Genomic DNA, 21,482 nt, shown 5'->3' with positions numbered 1-21,482 from the left:
CCATTGCCTCACCACCGTACCCTCTGCTTGCATTGGCAGCACAGGGGAGAGAATTGCACAGACAGCAGAATACAGAATCTTGGAGTCTCTCAAATAGAGACTCTCAGATGGCAACTCTGGCACCTGTAGTCCCTCAGTACAAGGATGACAGTCTTCCAGTAAATAGGGAAATCATTGTTGAGTCCATAGAGGACTGAGGCAGCCAACCCAAACTGTGCACAACTGAAGATGTGGTGAATAGCTGGGAGGGAGGAGTAAATCCTGGTGATGTCAGGTCATAGCTCTTTCCCTTTGTGTCTCTCCCCTATCATCCTTCACAGTGAGGAGAGTTTGCTTGAAATGACCAAAGCCTTGTCGTACAACATGGTGCCACTGGGAATAATTTAGTACTCGAGTCTCCCAGGTCTTCATGTTTATTTCACATTTCTTCAGACTGGCCTCCAAGGTGCCCTTGAATCTTTTTTGCCCATCTAGTATAGCACCTGTTTTGGGAGCAGGTAGATGGGCATCCTTATATCCTATTCAGTGAGTTGGTGTGTATAACCATGGTTTCAATGCTGGTGGTGTTTGCTTGAGCCAGAATGCTGGTATTCATTTTTATGTCTTTCCAATTGATACGGAGGATTTTCTGAAGATATTGCTGAAGGTAATGTTTCCAAGATTTCTGGTATGTGTCATCCAAGTTTCACACCTCAACATTTGGGTAGGGATGACAGCTGCTTGGTAGACTAGATGTTTGGTTTTGGCCCCTATATGATGATCATCGAACATGATTTCAAAGACATCTAAAGGGAGCACCAGTAGATTTTATCTAGTGCTGAATATTGTCATCCCTGTCTGCATTTTGGGAAAGATGGCTAGCCAGGTAGGGGGAATATTCAACATTCTTCAAAGGTTGCCCTCAAATTGAAATACGTGCAGGAGCATCTGGTAACCAAATAACCATTATAGGTAACCAAAGCTATCTATAATTAGGGGTGCACCAATAAAGATATTTTGGGCCAATACTGAAGGCCGATTATTAATAAGCCATATTGGCCGATACTGACCCGATTGTCAATATGCAGTCTGGTAGCTTGGAGAACAGCATCTGGCTGGTAAGTCTGTTGGGGGAAGGGGAAGGGCATGGGGGGGGGGTGCAGATCGAGGCCCCTGCAGTGAGGGAGGAGGGGGACTGGGGCAGGGACATGGGCACATGCTGCTCAGTCAGGGTGAGGTGTGGGACAGCCATGAGTGGCTCATCCAGGGGCCATGGGGAGGGGGGGCAGCTCCCACCACTGCATGCACCCCCCAGGGGAGGCATGGTGGGGTGTGTGCCCCCCAGATCTGTGCATGGGGTGAAGGCAGGCTAGGCTGGGCCAGAGCTATGCTTATGCTTGGTGGTGGTGGTGCTGGAAAGAGGGGGCTACAGGGTGGGTTACAGCCCCCCGTAAGCCCCTCTCCTAGCACTGTCATCACCCGCCCCGAGCACTGGCACCTCCCCCAGCCCCCAGCAGGCAGCCCACCCTCACCCCATGCACAGTTCCAGGGGTCACATGCCCCCCATGCTTCCCCCAGGGGTGCACACAACAGCAGGAACTGCCCTCCACCTCCATTCCCCACATCCCTGGACAAGCTGCTCATGGCTCTGTCCTGTACCCTGCTTCACACCAGCTGGGCAGTGCCTGCCCCTGCTCCTGCCCCAGCCCCCCTCCTCCCTCACCACAGGAGTCTCGATCTACAACCCAATGCCCCATCCCTCCTCCTGCCCCTTCCCCCCAACAGATTGACCAGATGGATGGTGCTTTCCAAGCTGCTGGGCTGGCTGTGTGCGTGCTGTACACATATCGGCAACATTATTGGCCACATCAGCCAGAAAAAGCCAGTTGCTGATAATGTCAATTTTCCTTTTATCAGTGCTGATATGATATGGACCAATGTATCGGTACACCTCCATCTATAATGGCTACAGTTTCTTCTAACCAAGATGCAGTAAAATCATCTCTGGCTCCTTGTAATGGTATTCCATGTGCCCCTAGAAATTAGCTGGGTACTGAGTTCTTCCTTTGCAGTGTATTTTTCTAGCAATGTTTTATGCAAGTTTCTACTTTGGAAACTGTTGGCCAGCTTTTGGTTCCACTAAAGCTACAAACATTCTGCTATTTGACTGTAAAAGAATGTAAAGGAGACAAATGTGTGCCAAATTTGGAAGGAAAGGAGAGATTGTATTTGAAAAAAGTAGGCAAAGAGGCTGCATGATTCAGGTGTTGGATTAGAACAAAACCAGGATATTCAGCAGCATGGCCACAGCACTAGAAAATGGCACTCCTCTCTCCCTCTCTCTCTCTCTCTCTCTCTCCCCCCCCCCCTTTAAATCATCTGTAACTCATACTCTAACAATGACATGTTGTTATCCTTTGTGCACAGGATCCTTTGTGGAGCAGGTAGGGCCTTTTTTCGGTGACATGAATTATTAGCCTATCTTTATAGATTGGGCAGATAAAGAATGCTTGGTTTATAGGCATTTCATCAGGAATTGCTGCTTTAGGCTAATGCAGCTTTAAAGATCCCTGTTCTTCTAGGAGTCCCACATCCTACTTGCACTGATCCATGCTCCAAATCCCTGTCCCTGAGCCCCTGTGCATGGTCCTGTTTGACTCCGGTGGCCATAGTCTATGGCAGGGTTGCATTTCCTAACAGCTTCTTCTACTCCCCAGTTGGAAAGCTGTGCTTTGGCTCCATCTCCTGGCTCCTGCTCCATATGAGAGAGTCTCCAAGAGCCACAGAGCCTCATTTGGAAGGAAGAGGGTTGTACAGGGTTATGAGTATGCAGGGGTGTCTGGTGATACTGTAGGGGGGGCCCTAGATCATGATCTGGGAAGAAGCTGGATTGGGTCCCTCCTATATAATTGTACATAGAACTCCACAAAACCTCAGGCCAGCTATGTTTTCTGGGTGCCATGTGTCATTATTCAGGGCAGGAGGCAGAGGGAATGGGATTCTTTTTTTGCAGGTCCTTGAAATTCAGTGCCTGCACATTCCCTGTCACCTTTAATCTGGTGCTTTTGTTGGGCCTGATTTTCTACTGCCTTGTGAAGTCACAGGCACCAGTGCAAAATGTGTGTCAAGCACTGCCATTCTGATCTGGTAGTGTGTCGCACTCACTTTGAGCAAGGGCAAATGTGTTTGCAAATGCTGGGCCTGGAGAGCCAGGGACACTTTTTGCTTCCACATTGGCTTTCACTTCTCAAATAGGGGTGGGAGGAAGCTTCTACAACAGTAACTCTTGCAATGAGCACAAACCTGCCTTGGTTCTGGCTCTTTCAATAGCACTTCCTCAATCTAGTGTGGGAGGAGAAGCACAGGGGAAAGAGAGCCTGACACCGAAACACTAAGCAAGAGCTAGATTTCTGAGGCCCTGTGGAGAACTCTGAGTAAAGACTGATTCAAGAAGCAGCAGGGTGTGATTGTGAACACCCCCAGTCTCCTGTGTTTTCTTTCTGTGGCTCATTTATCAGTTATCCCCAGGCTCCAAAGAGCTGAAGAAATGTCTGTTCCACAACAGCTACGAGATAAGAGGTAAGTCCACAAACTTGTCTGTGTAACCACTGTTCCTTCCTATTTCTCTGGTTGCAGGCCTCCTTGATAGGGCTGACAGAGAACTTTTCTACGTGGTATAGCATAGTTGGCTTCCTTTGTATGTAGTGGGTCTGTTTTTAAATAGGAGTGAACCTTTCCACTCTCCTTTGTTATGACCTCTACGAAAGGGAGGGCAGTGGTGGCTTGTATCCCTGTCCTCATTGTAGTTCCAGGAAAGGATGGTCACTTTAAACTGCGGCCAGTGCCCCATAAGCTCCTGGTAAGTGAAGCTGATTTGTGAGAGACTTGATGCATCCTATGCTGACCTTAACTGCATCCTCTCCACAGCAAGTGGTGGTGACTCATGTTTGGGGTGGGACCAACTCCATTCTTCCAGCTGAGCAAGTTGTAGGTGCTTTCCATCACCACAGTGCTTTTCTGGAACTTGGTGATGAACAGAAGTGTAACTGGTTAGAGCCATGCCCAGAGCAGTCCACCCTACCTCTCTCTCTGTACCTTCACTGGCTCTGGAGGCTCTGCCGGATACAAGTTCACTGCTGCTGAGGAAGAATATCACCTGACCATCCCCCACCCCCATGCCCATGTCAAGTGAGGGGGAAAAGAAAGATGAAATCTCCCTCCAGCCCTAGCAAAAGCCAGGAGCTGCTGCCTGATAGAACTCCATTTCCCAGAATACCCTGCACTTACTGATTCATGCTTCTGTGCTGCCACTGTGTGTGTGTGTGTGTGTGTGTGTAAGGGGCAGGGATGTGGGGGGTGGACAACAGAATGAAGCACCCCTCTGCTTCCTTGTGCCCCCCCCACCCCTTTAGCCAGTGCCTGGGGCTTGTGCCCCACTCACTCCACCCATCCTTATTGAAGGAAGGGCCAGCTTAGCCTAGCATCCTACTCTTTGTAGAGTGAGAAGCTGTTGTGTTTTTCACACTGATTTTTCTTCATGAAGCTTTCTCTGGAACTGGAAACCTTCACATTTCCATTGCTCTTTTACATCTTTCCTCAGTGCTTCTGCTTTTGAATGGATGTAGGTAGAGCTCTGATATAACATGCAACAGAGGCAAAGTGGATTTATGCTTCACAATTTGTGCCCAACTTGTACACATTTGTGCACATGTAGATGTGCATACTTACTGTGCTGTAAACTACAGTACTGCATAGTAAAGTGTCTCGTGAAGAAGCGCCCTTTGTGTCTTGTGCTACCTGATGTTTGGCAACAAGATGATTGATGCTTCCGTATCCTTGTTCTGCTGCCCAAGAGGGAAGCAGGACTAGCCTGTGAATGGCAGAGGTTATATGGCAGGTGGGATTCCAAATACGGGTAGTCATTTGTGCCAAAGACCAACATTACCTGCAGTAATCTGATGTTTCCTTTTTCTCTTGCCTTTTCAGTGATTTTGACCAGCTTCCAGATGAAGTGCCTGTTGCAGCAAACATTGCAGACATTGAAGAGAAGAGAGGTTTTTCCAGTTACTATGTAAGAGGGGAGACTTAGTTCATTCTCCCTGTGCCCACAGGTGTGACTAGCTCAGCATTAGTCCTGGGAAACAGATGTAGCTTGGCCTGATTCCTTTAGGCCTGGACTGCTTCCAGTCTCCAAATGGGGCTCTGCCTCCAGTCAACCCTCCAGTCTCCAAGTAGGGCTTGTCTTCCTCTAGCATGGGTAGGAGTCTGTTGCACGTGCAGGCTGACAAGCTAGCTTCAGAGGGTGAAACCTAACAGAGATGAGTGGGTGAAGCCTAACAGAAATGGGCCCTCTGGCACTGCCAGTTTCCAAAGTCTTTACTTAGGGGTGTTTTCTTCCTATTTCCAGTTGGGATGGCAAAACACAATGGACAGTGCATCAGAAATCTGTTTCCTTTTCTCACCAGAGTTTAGGTTGAGGGAGCTAACCTGTATTATTTTCATTTTTATAATTTTAGTTACTGTTCCTAGACAAAAGGCTAAACAGTTGGGTAAACCCGTTTTCCCCCTGTGCTTCTGAAATCCAGTGCAAACCAGTTTCTTAAAAGCCCTTGGAAGGTGTTGGTTAAATCAGGACTGTCCAGCTTCTACACAGCTGATGGCCACATCTCCTGTGGACTGCAATAGCTAGGGCTGCATATCTACAGGCCACCTTAGTCGGGATGGGGCTTCTGGGGTGCATGCTACATAGATACCCTAACCCATTGCAGTGAGGACTCATGTGGGCATCCCCCACTATTACAGTGGCAGGCCCAGCCCCACACTGAGCACCCCGCACCATGCTGTGCAGACCACAAAGGCCAAAGGAGGTGGGGGAGCCTGGAGACTCTGGCTGCTGTTGCAGCTGAAGCAATAGGGGAAATGACAGCTGGGCAGATGTCTAGAGGCCATAGCTTAACCCCTCAGGGGTTGCATGCAGCCTGTGGGCTGCCAGATGCATGGCTCTTGTTCAAATGCAATGTAACACTTTTAAAAAGGGGGGCTTCCTTATTTCTGATAGACTTGGGTCACCACTTATGGGGCTTCCTGAGTTGGATTGTGCCGACTACGTCAGTTTTGCTTCTTCTCTTGCTCAACACATGTAGCATGCTTTTACAATAATATGGTTTAAAAGCTCATGAACAGTCCATGTTTCAAGGGTGTTGGTTGTAGCCATGTTGGTTTAAGGACATAGGCAGACAAGGTTCTGGGTAAATCTTTTATTAGACCAACTAAAATAGATAAATAATTCTTCTTTGCAAACTTCTGGGAACAAACACTTCTTCAGGAAGAGGAAATGTCTGCAGTTGTTATGCACTCTTCCTGAATGGGATAGATGCCAGGAGCCAGTATGCAAGAATGGCAGTTAGTGAAAATGCAAATGTGCGGCAGACAGTGGGTGAGAACAGTCCAGTTCTTCGAATCTGCATTACAAGTAACAACAACAGGGGCTGCTGTGAAGTGTTTGGTCAAGGGCTTAGCACAGCTGCAAAGCATGAATTATGTTACCTAATGTAGTTTAATAAATGTTATCAATATGCTTAAACCTGAGTGGCATATAATTTTAAATGTCTAGAAGCTGTGTCAAAAAGCTGTTAGCTAAATCTCTTTGTGATGCCTGGCTTTTGCTTGGCAAAGGGGTCAATATATGGGAATCAGTGGGGAGTGTTTTCTAACCCTAGGAAACCAATCTTTTGGGGACTAGAAGGGAGTATAGCTTGTTGGTTGAAGCACAGCACTTGGAGTCAGGAGACCTGGGATTTGTTTCTGGCTCTGCATCCACTTTGCTGCATGGCTGAGGGCAAGTCCCCTAGGCTACAGTTTTCAAAGCTGTGCTTCTGGAGTTACAAAGCTATGCAGGCTTAACACCTCTGAAAGCCAGGCCATTCATTTAGACACCTAAATACAGATTTATGTGGCCAAAGGCTCCAGGCTTGTAAGTGTTGGCTTTAACTGTTGTAATATGTTTTGTTGTCTGCTGAAAACAAGTTATATGAGCAGCATGAGATCCTCTTAAGTTTGCTATTCGCAAGATTATATAGAAGGAAGCACACATGGTGACTCAACTTGTAGGAAACATGGGAACATATGCAAAATAAACCCTGGGGCTATTACTATTATTTTATAGCATTCAGAATGTGCTGGCTTCTTAATTTGAGACTGCCTCTACACTGGGCCCAGACAAGAGTCACAGACACTGAGAATTTGGCTCTAAGTTTTTGCTCTGTGCGTTTGGTGATTTTTTTTTTTTTGGTAGGTTCTATTAAGTCTGAATATAACCCTTGGCCTCTCTTCCCTCTTCCCTTTCAGATGTTTGTCATTGAGGTGAAGACAAAAGGAGGGGGCAGGTACCTGATCTGCCGTCGCTATCGCCAGTTTTTTGCCCTCCATGCCAAGCTAGAGGAGAAATATGGGGCAGATAGCAAAAAAGGCAGCCTTAGCTGCACTCTTCCCATACTGCCAGGTAGACTGCCAAACCCAGCTCTGTTCCTGTCCCCTTACACATCATTCCTAGCTTTTTCAGCCTTAAGCTTACATAGTGGAGTGCATTATAGTGAGTAGTGTTGCCTGTGGGAGCCAATGATGAGTTCCCACCGGTGCAATTTGGAGCATTGTATGCTGAAAGGCTAGTTTTGAAATCCTGTAGCCCATGCTTGTTTTCTTGGATGCTTCAGGCACTCTGCTTTCTCTAAGCTGCTTCCTTTTCATGCTAGTCTCCATTTTTACTTCAGTGGCTGTTAATGGTTTTGTGCTTTCTAGGAAAAGTTTATGTTGGAGCAAAAAGGGAGATTGCAGAGAGCAGGATCCCCATTCTCAATGCCTACATGAAGGTAAACTTCATCTTAAGCAGGGGAGGTTGCACTGAGCATATTCAGCTGCTGCTTTAGATAGGCGCTACCCAAAACATCTTGATTAGATGCTTCTACCCCAGCACAGGGCACCTTGGTCTCTCTGTTATACTCTGCTTCTCCACGATGCCAAGACACTGGGGAGAGATTTTTTTTTTGTGTGGAGGTTAATTATGGCCCTGGTATTAAACCCATGACTGACTGGAGCCTGCAGCAGCTGATTGGCTAAGACTTCCACTGGTTAGTGCTTTCCACTACCTCCAGGATCACTGTGATAGTGGTGGTAGGACACAGGGAAAGACTTACAGTTCCTGTAGTAAATCAGGCACATAGGCCAAAGTGTGAAGCAATGGTTTAGCCAAGTCCAGCAGTCCATGGAGGAGAAAGTGAGCGCTGCTCAACCCCATTGCACTTAGCAGGGGATTTCTGACAGTGAAGAATATCATTTGTGGGCCTGTAGATTGGAGAGGTATTTCCCTTGCCCAGGCAAATTTACAGAGAGCAGATCTCTTGCCTACTTGTTACTCTGTATTCTTTGCTTTCCCGCTACAGAAGCTTCTCAGCCTGCCCATCTGGGTGGTGTTGGGTGAAGAGGTACGGCTGTTTTTCTACCAGTCAACCTTTGACTGTGAACAGATGCCTCAGAGGCTGCGAAGACTCCGCCCGCGCACTCGCAGAGTGTTAGTATCAGCTGGCTTTTCTTTTGGTTATTTGCTTTGAGGGTGGGTGTTAACCCCATGGGGAGAGGAAACTGGTGTTTCCTAGTGTGCATCCCAAATGAGTTGGTTGGGTCCTGCTATTTTGTCCTTTTCTATTGTGAAAATAGGGCATTTCTCAACGTCAGTACTTTGAAATTGTGCAATATCCACACTTCTTTCCATCCAAGTAAAGGAAATACCAGAGATATGTAAGATTCCTTTTGTAAACACTTGCCTACCTCTGCAGTGTTGTCCATTAGGGAGCAGTACGTGAGGCGTACAGTGCAAGATGAAGAGCTTGATCCAGCATCACTGAAGTCAATGCAAGTTTTGCTGTTGACTTCAATGAGAGCTGCATCAGATCCTAAATATATGTGGAGGCTCAGTTTTTCCCACCCCTCAGTTCAGCAGGGAGCTATCCTATGAAGCTGCACTAGGAAACCACAGAAAAAACTGTTCTGCAAAATGGAGGGGAATTAATTAATTTCTCAATCCTGCTGAAGTTTGCTCCCCACAGGACAGCTGTGGGGGAATTCTGTGCATACCCACACCATGTTTAGAGACCAAAATTGAATTAATCTTAAAAATAGTCCGTTTTCCCAAGGATAACAAAGTGTTAGTCCTTTGACTCACCCAGCGCAACTGAATTCCTTGCTTATGGTAGGGAGAAATGGAGGGACTTCTGAAGGGAGTGATTGCAGTGCTGAGCAAAATTGGATAAGGGAGGACCAGGATTATGAATATGCAGTTTGAATTCCCATCTGTTCCCAGCAGAAGGTTTTACCAGGGAGAGTTTACTGCTACTATACAGGGAAATGAGACGTGGGGTCACATCCTTGTATCCGTGTTTCTTGACTTGCATGTTGTACACTGATTCTCTGATGTTTCTAAGGTGGTTTGTGGCCTAGATCACATGGAATTGCCTCCCAGAGCAGGGGTCAGCAACCTGCCTGTAGAGATGGGCTGCAGTGGTGTTTGGCAGTGGTGGAGGTATGGGAAAGGTGGCAGGATTTGCAGTGATGGCTGGGTCCTAGCGCTGGCTGACTTCAGATGCAAGCTGGGCCATTTTGGGTGGCTGCCAGAAAATGTTGCTGCCTGTTGGCTTAGATGATGAGCAAGTACAGATTGTGCTGACTGACTCCTTTTTCTGATACCTCCCTGTTGTCTCCTTTCTTTTCAGCAAAAGCATTTTACCACAAGTGCCTACCTTCGACCGCATGGCTGCCCCACGGGCTGAGGTAGGTACCTGAAGCAGCATGCAGAAGGCTATGTATAAGGCTGTATTTTCACTAAGCCATCTGTTTGGTGACATCTGTGATCTTTCCCTATGAGTGTCCATGTAATAGGAATAGAAGGAAAAATGGAATAAGCATGGAAAGAGATTTTTTTTTTACTCCAGAGCAGGAGAGGGAAAGAGGGTTGAGCAGTATGGGGTGAAGGAATGGTCTGAAGGAATATTGCATTGATACAGCAGATGAAGGGAAGTGATCTTCTTAGTTTGATCCAGGATGGGGATAGGCTGCTACCCTTGGGGCATGTCTACAAGAGACATTTACTATGGAGCTTCCTAATTAGCTCTGCAGTAAAGTCTTTTTTTCTACCTGTGCAGCCCTATTAGGCCACAGTAAACTAATAAGCTCCTTCATATGATAGTACTTGTAAAACAAGCACCATCCTACTGCAGAGTTATTTACTGCAAAGCAGTGCACATGTAGACGCTGACAGAGCAGGCTAGGGCATGAGGGTGCTACAGCATGGGGGTTACCTGCTGGCTAACCCTGCACTGGAGCACCCTCATCCTCCAGCCAGCCTGCCACAGCACATTGAGTTGGGTCGGAGCAGCTCTGGGCTAGCAGGCTGATCACCAGGGTCCCCTGCCGGCTGGGACTACTCCAGCCTGGCTCAACATGCTGTGGTTCTGGGCATGTGTGTAAACATGGTGCTTGGGAGCAATAACCTCTGGTACAATATGTAGTTATTGCTTCAAATTAATTGCACATGTAGACACGCCAACTGGGTCCTGCAAGACAAGGAAAAGCAGGGTTCAGTCTGCTCAGCACCAAGTGGAAATATCATGGGCTGTAGTAGCAGAATTCATCTTATATATATATATATCCTGTAATAGGTGGAACTTTTTTTCAGAGCAGAAACTGGGCCATGGTTTGCTCTCTGGCAGATAGGACTGGTTGGTGCAAGGCTATTAGAAACATGGCCGCAGAGGCTTCAAATTCCTTTTTTACTGCCCAGAAAAAACAGCTCCTGGATCAAACATTTTTTTCAATGTCATTTGTGTTCGTTTTATTAATAGTTACTAGAGCTACCAAAATGTTACATGCTGTATAAATAGGCTTTTAGAAAGGCAACTAAAAAGAAGTATATAAGCCTTAGCAAGAGGACAGCAGATGTCTGTTCTTCACTATGAGAAGAACCACCTTTGTAGCACTTGTGTATGGTACTTAAAAGACTAATGGAACCATTGTATTATGAATTGGGGAACGTTCTTTGGGGTCCCCCCCCCTTACAACTGCATTTTAATCACCATTGTCTCATCTAGAAGATCTTCCTTTTGATAGTTTACCTTCTCACTGTGTAAGGTAGTCTGTCCTTGAGGATCCTGGCTCACATTACACATAAGATGTAATTAACCAGTTAATCACATCTCAGATTGTTACCTGGCCACACACTAATGCAATTAATGGCATGATAAGATAAGCAATAAGGCATAAAGCTATTACACAAAAATGTGCAATAACTTTGTAGCTGATTCTTATCACACCATTAATTGAACATGTGGTCAGGCTGGGGCTCCCAGCAGTGGGATGTGCCCCTGTCCCTGGAGGTCCTGCCAACTGATGGGGCTTCCAACCGTGGGGGTGAACAATGTCCTTCTGTGTCTAGGAGCCCCATCATCTGATTTGGGCTCCCAGCCATGGGGATGCCTCATGTGGGTTACAGGTAAGAAACCTTTTTCTTGATGAAACTGGGGGAGAAAAGCACGATTTGGTTTAATAATTTGATGAGTTGATTTCTAAAATGTTGCCTGTTTTCCCTAGGCACTGTTTGATTTCTCGGCAACCAATACATTGGAGCTGAATTTTAAGAAGGGTGATTTGATCTATCTTCTCAGCAGGATCAACAAAGACTGGCTGGAGGTAAGACTGCATTAGGACCATGGTAAAAATTGCTCATAGGGCCTCAGTTAGAGTAATGCATCTGAGTCACTTATGATAGGAAAAAACAAATTGAAATAGGTGCAGGGAAGGGCTACTAGGATGCATTAGATGAATACAGAGCCTATTATAAGAAGATGAAATGAAATTGAGTTGTTTAGCATAGCAAAAGAAGGTTGGGAGAGTATATTAAGTCATAGAATCATAGAGCTGAAATGGACCTCTAGAGGTCTAGTCCAGCTTTCTACTCCAACCAGGATCATGCCTGTCTAAACCATCTCATCCAAGGGTTTGCTAATCTGTTCTTAAAAGCTTCCAGGGATGAAGATTTTGTTCCATTGCTTAACTGTCTTAATAGTGAAAAAGTTCTTTCTAATCTCTAGTCTAAATTTCCCTTGTTGCAATTTAAGACTGTTACTTCTTGTCCTGCTCCCTGTGGTCACACAGAATAGTGTGTCACCATCCTCTTTATAATCGCTCTTCAGGAATTTGAACACTCTCATTAAATTCCTTCTGCTGTCTCTTCTCCAGGCTGACTAATCTCAGCTTTCTAGCTTTCCTCATATGTCATGTTTCCTAGATCTCTAATCAGTTCTGTTGCTTTCTGCTGGAGGCAAGGCTTCCTGGTGAAGCCTCAGAGTGGACCAATCACTTCCTTTGATGTACAGGTAACACTCCTGTTAATACAGCCCAGTATACCTGTTTTGCAACAAGAGCATACTGTTGACACACATTTGGCTTGCAGTCCACTGTAACCCTAAGGTGTTTTTCTGAAATACTGCAGCCTAAGCAGCCATTCTCTAATTTGTATCTGTGTATATGATTATTCTTTATAAATATGTTCCAGGGGGTTAATACCAGGGAGGGTGAAGAACTATGTCAATTAAAGGATTGTATTGGTACAAGATAAAATTTAAGTCCAGATTGTTCACTGATGATTTTAGACAGAAAATTGGAAGGTTTCTAACCAGCAGAGGAAAGATGTTCCAGAATGACCTCTGAATAGGATACTGCTGGCAAGGAATCTAAATAGATGGAGCTTGATGAGTTTATGGAAAAGGGGATAGGATAGGATAGGTGTGTTCATGGAGTAGTAACCAGAGCAGGTAGTCTGAGGTTTTATGAGTTTGTTATCTCCATGTGGGGCTTGAAAGGAAACATTGTAATGCTGTATGTTATTTGCATATATGGGAAATTTTGGTGGCTTAGGGCTTCTTGACTTTACTGATGGAGAAGGCAGGATCTGGTGAGAGCAGTTGAAGCTAGAGAAAGTGGTTTCACCTTCCTGACTTGAACGCTCGAGTGGCTTTTACTCTGGGTTGGTAGGCTTGCAATAGCCCAGGATTGAGTTTTGAGAATGTGCTATAGTTTAGATGACGGGGAATTTGAAATGTTATTGTGCACAGGTAAGGGCAGGCTGTGTATTTGCAACAGCCTTTTTTGGATTGAGTTTCTTTTCCTTATTCACCCTCACTGAAATGTTTACAGTGCTTGCTGCACTGTATTATATTGTGTTAATTCTATTCTTCAAGGCTTACATGCAGTGCCCTCACCAGGGCTTCTGCCATTGCTGCTGCCCCCATGCTGCTCCACCTCTCCCAGCCCTGGTCTGGTCTTGGTCTGTGCTTCCGAATGTGTGGTGGGATGTGGAGTCACCTCCAGATCTTCCCCCCTCCCTCCTCCACCTGCAGGCTGCACACTCTGGGTTGGGGGAGATGGGCAAGGAGAGGGGTGAAGGAGGCTAAGGTCCTCCCACTTGCTGGGCTTGGCGGTGACACATGGTCAGCCTCCTGAGTCTTGATGTAGACATGCTCACTCTGTATTTCATGCTAACCCACAATGACATATTAACAAAGGACTTGGGCAATAGTCTAAGAGACAGTGAGGAAGGGCATTCAGTATGTCTGCTGATACTGGTATCTGGTTTCTCAAACAGGACAGTCTTTGAGGGTAAATATCTGACTTGTGCATATTATGTACTGCTCCTGTTCCTCTTTATTTGACTATCCAATGCAATAGGTATACAATCGGCTTATTTCTATTGCATTCCTCCTTTAATGATCATATCGGGATAATTCTGCTTGTCATCTCTACAGATATGACTTCAGTTTCCACAGCCGATCAAATGTAGTAAAAATAATACACTCTTCTTCAGTCTGTTCCCTTTCTCTCATTCCAGGGAACTGTTTATGATGCCACTGGAATTTTCCCATGTGCTTTTGTGAAGGTCATTAAAGACTTACCAGAAGAAGAAAATACTATCAATCGTCTGCGCTGTTATTACCATGACAGCATTGTTAGCATCATCAGGTAATGAGATGATGCTCTTCAGGTTACTGCTGGAAAGATGTTTGTAATTCTGTTTTAATTACATGAAACAATAATGTTTGTTCATCTTCTAGGAACATAGCAGTGGAGGAGGATCTGAGCAGCATCCCACCGTTCCAAGACCTCATGGAATTAATGAGGTACAGTGCAGATGGAGGGAGTTGCATTCACTATTGATTCAGAGATTCACTTAGGCATATATCCTGAGTTTCTTTCAGTCCTGGCTGTGTTACATTGTCCAGCCATCCCAGTGTTCTGGATTTAAAACAATCTGCCCAGATACCCCAGAGGCTTTGTAGTTGCTACTGTTTCACCCAGTACCACTATGAACAGATACCAGTCTGTTTTAAGGGGACCTGATCACCTAGTACACTTCCTTGGTATGTGGGATGCACTGTGCAGTTCCTTAGATCCCCATAGTAGTGTTTGAGACCTCCCAGTGCCCTTCCTGACACTTTACTCACTCCCCAGGAGTATCCCATAGGCTATAGGCAGACTGGGCTTCTCATTTAGGCCTTTCAATGGTGATGCATTGGAAAAGCAAGGAATGTGCTCAGCAACAATGGGCTCAGTAAAAGAAGTTCTTAACCACAGTTACTTCACTCAAGTGCTTTTGGGGTCAGAGAACTTTGAAAATAAAAGTCCTGAGTGGACCTTCCTCCAGTTCGATCCCACTCTTGTAAAAGAGTCTGATTTGTATCCAGCCTTTCAGGGTAGGTGGATTCCTTCTGAAAGTCATTCATATATGTAGTAATGATTGGTCCCTATGCACAGAGCAGCCTCCCCACTCCAACACTTAAGTAAAGTCTCTATCAGTATATGACTGCTGTGTCTACTGGGATGGACTAGCTCCCTTTATTAGTCATACTTTTCTTACTTCCCCCTGCTATGCAGGCCCTTGTGTATAAAGGCTAGGAATGGCAGCATTTTGCCTGAACATTCATTTGCACAAGAGGAAGAAGGCATTAACATTATATATATATGCCTACGTGGAGCTGTGCATTGTGACCATGTACAAAAATGACCGTAATGTTACACAAGCGTTATTCATTATCATTTGGGATTGCATCTTTTCTGAGGAAGACTTGAGCAAGTCTCTGCCCACATTAGTTCACTGCATAGTGTTGCAAGTCTACCACAGGCATTGTTCAACTTTTCAGAGGAAAAATTGAAGAAGCATTACTTTAATTCTGAATAACAGAGATATGCACTAGGCAAACCTACTCCCCTGTCCTCTGAATAACACGATTTCACATTCATCTTTCTTTAGCATATGATCTGGCACTCTGTAATGATGTTTGAAAACACCAGTGCCTACTGGCAGTCAAACACTACAAAACCTCCCTAGTGAGAAGCATTGCTGATAGCATTATCAACAAGTCATTGTCTTGGATGTTGCTCTCTGTGGGTCATCTGTACAAGGGGTGGGGAAAGTGACCCTGGTCTTTTCTCCAGGGTTCAAATTACACTTTGACTTTTGAGGGGGGTCTGCAAAAAAAATTGGGCTGCCCACCACAATGCCCTAATAAAATCAGAGACCTCTCAGATTATGATTTTCAAATTATTTTCACACACCCCCCTCCGAGGTCCCCCATGATTCAAACCCTGCTTTTCTCCATATCTGGATAGTGTCGAAGTGGAGTATGCTACTTTGCATGATATACCCCATGCAGAGTATTATACAACTGCAAAATGTTGTTGTTTTTGCAATCTCATTAATTGGTATAGGAAGAGTTAAATATCCCTGAAAAGTGGGTGTGCTTCTATCCCTCTAGAGTTCCAGGTAGAGGGCAGGGGTCTCTAGTACATTACGAATTGTTCAGTAACTTCCTGGCATTAAGTTAATAGAATTTAATCCATTTCTCCTTCCCTAGGCGGGAATTTGATCATGAAGATATTGTTCTGAATTACCAGGACTTTGACGGTGACATGATTCGGCTGCTTTCTGACCAGGATGTTGAACTCATGGTGTATCAGAGCAGAAACAGGCCCTCTGAGAAGCATGTGTTCCCCTGGAAATTACACATCACCAACAAGGATGACTTCAGTGTCTACAACACCAGTCCTGGAAGTGGTGCTGTTCAGGAACCAGGAATTAATATGCCATGATTGCCAGGGAGAGGTACCTCACAGATGGCTGTACCCCTTCCCTTTATCTAGTCTGTAGAACTTCATATTCCCCTCTCTAAAACCATATAAAATAAAAATGCTCCCCCAGCAGCTCTGTCTGAGGTGAGATACTGGTGATTCAGAAACAACATACATGGAGAGAGAACTTTTGTATTGTAGAGCAGCTGCCTCTTCCCCTCTCTCTACATGCATCATCTCAGATTGTTGGACTTGTATATACCTACACTAAATGCAGAGGAAATTTGGGGTAAGCAGTTAGGTAGCCTTCAGGCATCCATCTTACTTGGAAAGAAAGTGGATTAAGGTGTTTCCAGTATGGAATGAAAAAAAAGTAACGCATAATAATATAGTGCCTTTCAGCAGAGGATTTGTATTTAACTAGCTCATTTGGTCTCCCAGCATTCCTATTTCGCTGTATTTAAAGATGGGGAAACTGAGGCACAGAACAGTGAAATTGCTTGCTGCTGATCATGAAACAAGCTGGTATCAGAGCTACAAATAGGACTTAGTGGTCCTAACTCCCAGGTTCCTGCTCTAATGATCTGAGCTTTGCTTCCTAGACAGTCATTTCCCCCTCAAATGCTTTCTGTTCATCTTTAACATGATAGGATGAATGTCTTGTTGCTGATTCCTCTAGATGGAGCTGTTATTTCTGTGGGCAGGAGTTACATTGGGAAACCAGTTTCTTTGGAAGCACTGAAGAAACATATTGCTGCTTCATGGTTTGCTTTTCGATTCCCTAGAATAAAATAAAAAAAAAAAAAATTCAAGGTTTTTCCTTAAATGTGTTTTTTGTGACAGTGTTTCTAACTGTACCAATGCACTTATACTGTGGTGATTTATGGGATGCTTTGTCTGATGTATTTCTTTGACTGATGTAATTGCTTGCCCAAATTTCACTTCCCCTTCTTTCACCACCCCTTCTTTTTGATGCTTGCATGCTGGTTCATGTAGCACAAGTATCAATACTTCATTGTTATTCTGAGTCTTTCAGTGAGTTAATTTTACACCAGAGTTAATGTTCTCACTCCTGTCTTTCAGTTGCTTACCATGTTCTGAAGTTTGCAATCTGGGGCTGGATTTTCCATGCTTTGTCTGCCTAAGCAAAATCTGTTGACCCATTCAGGAGAAGAAAATATGTTATTAAAAAATTCTTGCAATAATATTTAGAGTAACTCTGCAACTGAAGACTAGTATTCCCTCTGATCAAAGACTGCACCTTATAAGTAAACTTCTTTCATTGTTATACAGCAGTTGTATATCCCTGTGAGACTATATATTAGGTCTGTGCGAAGCAGCTAGTATTCACTTCAGATTTGGATTTGGCCAGTTCGGGGGACAGTGATTAGATTCGGTGAGTCGAATCGCTGTCCCAATTCGATTTGGCAGAATCAGCCAGGCCAGGCCCATCCCTTGCCTGCTGTCCCCCACTGGCAACAGCTGCCCCGCCTGCCCCAGCTCCAGGGTCTTTGGAAAAAAAGGCCTCGACTCAGCGGGTGCTGCCAGGTGGGGGGCAATCCCTGCTGCCCCACACTGTACCACGCTGTGTGGGGGGCTCTGCATGAGGCCCCCCCCCCCTTGCTCCCCCAGCCCCAACATGGGTGCCCTGCCCCGGCCAGCTCTGGCCCTTTAAGAAAAAAAACTACAAGAAAACCCCTAGACTTACTGCTCCTGCCAGCGGGGGCAATCCCTGCTGCCCCCCACTGCCCCATGCCATGTGGGGGGCTCTACATGAGCCTCTGAAGCCCTGAGACTGCACAGGAGCATGAGTCCTGGGGTTTTCTCTGTGTTTTTTTTTTTTTTCTTAAAGGGCCAGAGCTGGCCCAGGTGGTGCACCTGTGGGGGGGTTGGGGGGCTCATGTAGAGCCCCCCATGCAGCGTGGGGCAGTGGGGGGCAGCGGAGATCACCCCCCCCCCGCCGCACAGCAGCACCCGGTGAGCACCGGGGCTTTTGTTAAAGTACCGAGCTGGGGAGGGAGGGCTGGGGGAGAAGGCAAGGGTCAGGGGGGCTGGCAGGGGTCTCCCCGTGGTCCCACTCCCCCGCCCCTAGTACTTACCAGCTTGGGGTGGCTGCAGCTCCTGTTGCAGCCACTAGGGATTACCCAAATCATCAAAGCTCTCCGTATCTTTGCCGAAGCTTTGGAGAGCTTTGAAGTGATTTGGACCTTTAAATTGGTCCCCTGATTCGATTCGGATTTGGAGATTCGGCCACCGAACTGGGCCGAATCTCCTCCGAATCGAATCACCACCCGAAGTTTCGCGCAGCCCTACTATATATGCAGAATTCTATGCAATCATGTAACTAGAGAGTATATTGTAATGCAAGTTCATCAGCTAACAGTTTTTGGAGATTGCATGTATGCTTTTAGAGATACCATAGACATAGACATTAGGGCTGGAAGGGACCTTGGAAGATCATCGAGTCCAGCCCTCTGCCCAAAGGGCAGGAAGTCAGCTGGGGTCATAGGATCCCAGCAAGATAAGCATCCAGTTTCATCTTGAAGGTGTTCAATGAAGGCGCTTGAACCACCTCCGGTGGCAGGCTGTTCCAGACCTTGGGGGCTCGGACAGTAAAGAAATACTTCCTTATGTCCAGCCTGAAACGATCTTGAAGTAGTTTGTGACCATTCGACCTCGTCATCCCTTGGGGCGCTCTGGTGAACAAACGTTCCCCCAGATACTGGTGGTCACCCCTGATAAACTTATAGGTGGCCATCAGATCACCCCTGAGCCTGCGCTTTTCCAGGCTAAAGAGCCCCAGGGCTCTCAGCCTGTCATCGTAGGGTCTGCTTCCCTGACCTCTGATCATGCGCGTGGCTCTTCTCTGGACTCTCTCAAGCTTCTCCACATCCTTTTTGAATTGTGGAGCCCAAAACTGGACGCAGTACTCCAGCTGCAGCCTCACTAAGGCCGAGTACAGGGGGAGAATGACGTCCTGGGATTTGCTTGAGAAGCATCTATGGATGCAAGCCAGCGTTTTGGTTGCTTTACTAGCCGCAGCATCGCATTGAAGGCTCATGTTCATCTTGTGGTCAATGATGACCCCCAAGTCTCTTTCTTGCATAGTGCTAGCCAACATAGCACTGCCGAGCCTATAAGGATGCTGCGGGTTTTTCTTCCCAAGGTGGAGAACCTTGCGTTTATCGGCGTTGAACACCATCAGATTCTCGTCCGCCCACTTGCTAAGCCTGTCCAGGTCAGCTTGGATCACCCGCCTGTCTTCTGGTGTGGATGCTTTGCCCCAAAGTTTGGTGTCGACGGCGAACTTGGCCAGTCCGCTTCTGACTCCAGTGTCCACATCATTAATGAAGATGTTGAACAGTATGGGTCCAAGGACAGAGTCCTGGGGGACCCCACTGGTCACAGGACACCACAATGAGTGACTTCCATCAATTACTACCCTCTGGGTCCGACCCCGGAGCCAATTTTCCAGCCAGTGGATCGTGGAGGACCCAAGGTGACAATTGGCCAGTTTCTCCAAGAGGCGATCATGGGACACCAGATCGAAGGCTTTTTTGAAGTCAAGATATATGACATCAATCTCTTCTCCCTTGTCCAGGTGATAGGTCACCTGGTCGTAGAAGGAAATGAGATTGGTCAAGCGAGACCTACCCGCAACAAACCCGTGCTGGCTATCCCTTAAGATGTTGGCATCGGCCAGTCCATTAAGGCCTCTTTAATAAACTTTTCTAAGATCTTCCCCGGGATAGAAGTCAGGCTAATGGGCCTATAGTTAGCCGGATCCACTTTCCTCCCTTTCTTGAAGATAGGCACCACATTGGCCTTCTTCCAGTCTTCGGGCACTACACCAGAGCGCCAAGAGTTTTCAAAGATCCGTGCTAGAGGCTGGGCTATGATGCTCGCCAGCTCCTTGAGTACCCTGGGGTGAAGATTGTCAGGGCCGGCTGACTTGAAGGTATCCAGCTTCTCAAGATGTTCCTTCAGAAAGTCAGCATTTATGGAGGGCAGGGGATCACCCTCACCCGGACTTCCCGGCCCTGTAGCAGGCACGGGCGTCCCATGGGGCCGATGAAAGACTGACGCAAAGTACCTATTTAATAGGTTGGCTTTTTCCTGGGCGTCAGTTGTGAGTTGCCCCATCTGGTTCAGCAGGGGTTCAATGTTGCCCCTGCTTTTCCTCCAGCTCCCCACATATCTGAAAAAGGACTTTTTATTGTCCTTGATGCTCAAAGCTAGTTGGAGTTCAGTTGCAGCCTTGGCGTTCCTGGTCTGCTCCCTACAGGACCGGACCAGTGCAGAATAATCCTCCTTGGAGGTGACTCCCATCCTCCATCCTTTGTAGGCCTTTCTTTTTAGCCTCAGGAGGTCTGCTAGGCCCCTGGAGAGCCAGGGGGGCTGCTGTGCCCTCTTGCTGCCTTTGTGCCCTCTTGCTCCCTTCTGGATTTCACCATGAAAATGAAATCCAGTCATATTTTTTAAAAAGTCAAAGGAATTTGCTTTTAGGTTTAGAATCACATCTTCCTATCTTAATAAATATGTGTTTTTATTATCTTTTGTGGAACCCAAACAACTGACACCAGGGACTGTTTAACTAAATGAATGTACTGAAGAAAGGGTTAAATTGGTCATGCACAAAGTAAGAAAAAATGAAAAAAAAATAGAAAGAACAGTGTCCTTGTGCACCCCTTTTCTTCTCTCCCATTTTCTTTTGGTTCTTTTAGAGGTTAATTGTAACAATAGCCAAGAACAAAATTCCCAGCAGAAGTATGATTTTTAAGTTGATGTATCAACTTAAAAGAAGCTTGAGAGAGTCCAGAAAAGAGCCACTCATATAATTAAAGGCCTGAAGAGCAAGCCATATGAGGAAAAGTTGACAGATTTGGGACTGTTCAGCCTAGAAAAGAGAAGTCTTCAGGGGGATTTGGTGGCAGCTTGCAAATGTATGAGGGGAGAGCATTAGGGGCTATGCGAACAACTATTCACCAAAGCACCATAGGGGAAAACCAGGACCAACGGTCATAAAGTCCTAGAAAAAAGTGTCAGGCTGGATATAAGGAAAAACTTACTTGTGGTCCTTGTGACCAGGCTCTGGATTAGACTCCCAGCGGGGATGGTGCAGGCATCTACCCTGGAGAGTTTTAAAAGGAGACTGGACGCACACCTTGCTGGGGTTATTTGACACCAGCAGTCTTTCCTGCCCAGAGTAGTGGGGGCTGGACCTGATGATCTCACAAGGCCCCTTCCAGCCCTAAACTTCTGTGAGGCTCAGTTTCTGTGGGGCTCAACAAACTGTGAATCCCTTTAACTTTGCCATTTTCTGACACCTATAA

At 46.2% G+C, this 21,482-nt stretch overlaps 1 protein-coding gene and 1 long non-coding RNA gene across 3 annotated transcripts in view; one reads left to right on the top strand and one right to left on the bottom strand.

Moving 5' to 3' along the window:
• Positions 1-16,323, top strand: part of NCF4 (neutrophil cytosolic factor 4) — a 47,323-nt gene extending 31,000 nt beyond the window's left edge. Inside the window, exons 1-10 of one of the 2 annotated variants that reach the window (XM_006270250.4) lie at positions 2,891-3,558; positions 4,966-5,050; positions 7,327-7,480; positions 7,777-7,847; positions 8,418-8,545; positions 9,744-9,801; positions 11,617-11,715; positions 13,913-14,043; positions 14,136-14,201; positions 15,936-16,323. In XM_006270250.4, coding sequence (XP_006270312.1) covers positions 3,527-3,558; positions 4,966-5,050; positions 7,327-7,480; positions 7,777-7,847; positions 8,418-8,545; positions 9,744-9,801; positions 11,617-11,715; positions 13,913-14,043; positions 14,136-14,201; positions 15,936-16,170 — 1,059 coding nt within the window. In that variant the 5' untranslated portion in view covers positions 2,891-3,526 and the 3' untranslated portion in view covers positions 16,171-16,323. Of the gene's footprint in view, positions 1-2,890; positions 3,559-4,965; positions 5,051-7,326; positions 7,481-7,776; positions 7,848-8,417; positions 8,546-9,743; positions 9,802-11,616; positions 11,716-13,912; positions 14,044-14,135; positions 14,202-15,935 lie in introns of those variants that run through there. The other variant, XM_019489551.2, reaches the window with a different exon arrangement.
• Positions 16,324-16,541: 218 nt separating this feature from the next.
• Positions 16,542-21,432, bottom strand: LOC109283639 (uncharacterized). The gene is made up of 3 exons (XR_002090887.2): positions 21,219-21,432; positions 17,241-17,301; positions 16,542-16,930 (listed from the first exon to the last, which is right to left on the bottom strand). It is a non-coding gene; the product is annotated as an uncharacterized LOC109283639 (long non-coding RNA).
• Between the last annotated feature and the right edge of the window lie 50 nt (positions 21,433-21,482).

Source organism: Alligator mississippiensis, chromosome 4 (genome assembly GCF_030867095.1).
Source record: "Alligator mississippiensis isolate rAllMis1 chromosome 4, rAllMis1, whole genome shotgun sequence".
Lineage (NCBI taxonomy): Eukaryota > Metazoa > Chordata > Crocodylia > Alligatoridae > Alligator > Alligator mississippiensis.
Note: the sequence above shows the minus strand (reverse complement) of the source record. Positions and strands in the feature narration are given on the sequence as shown.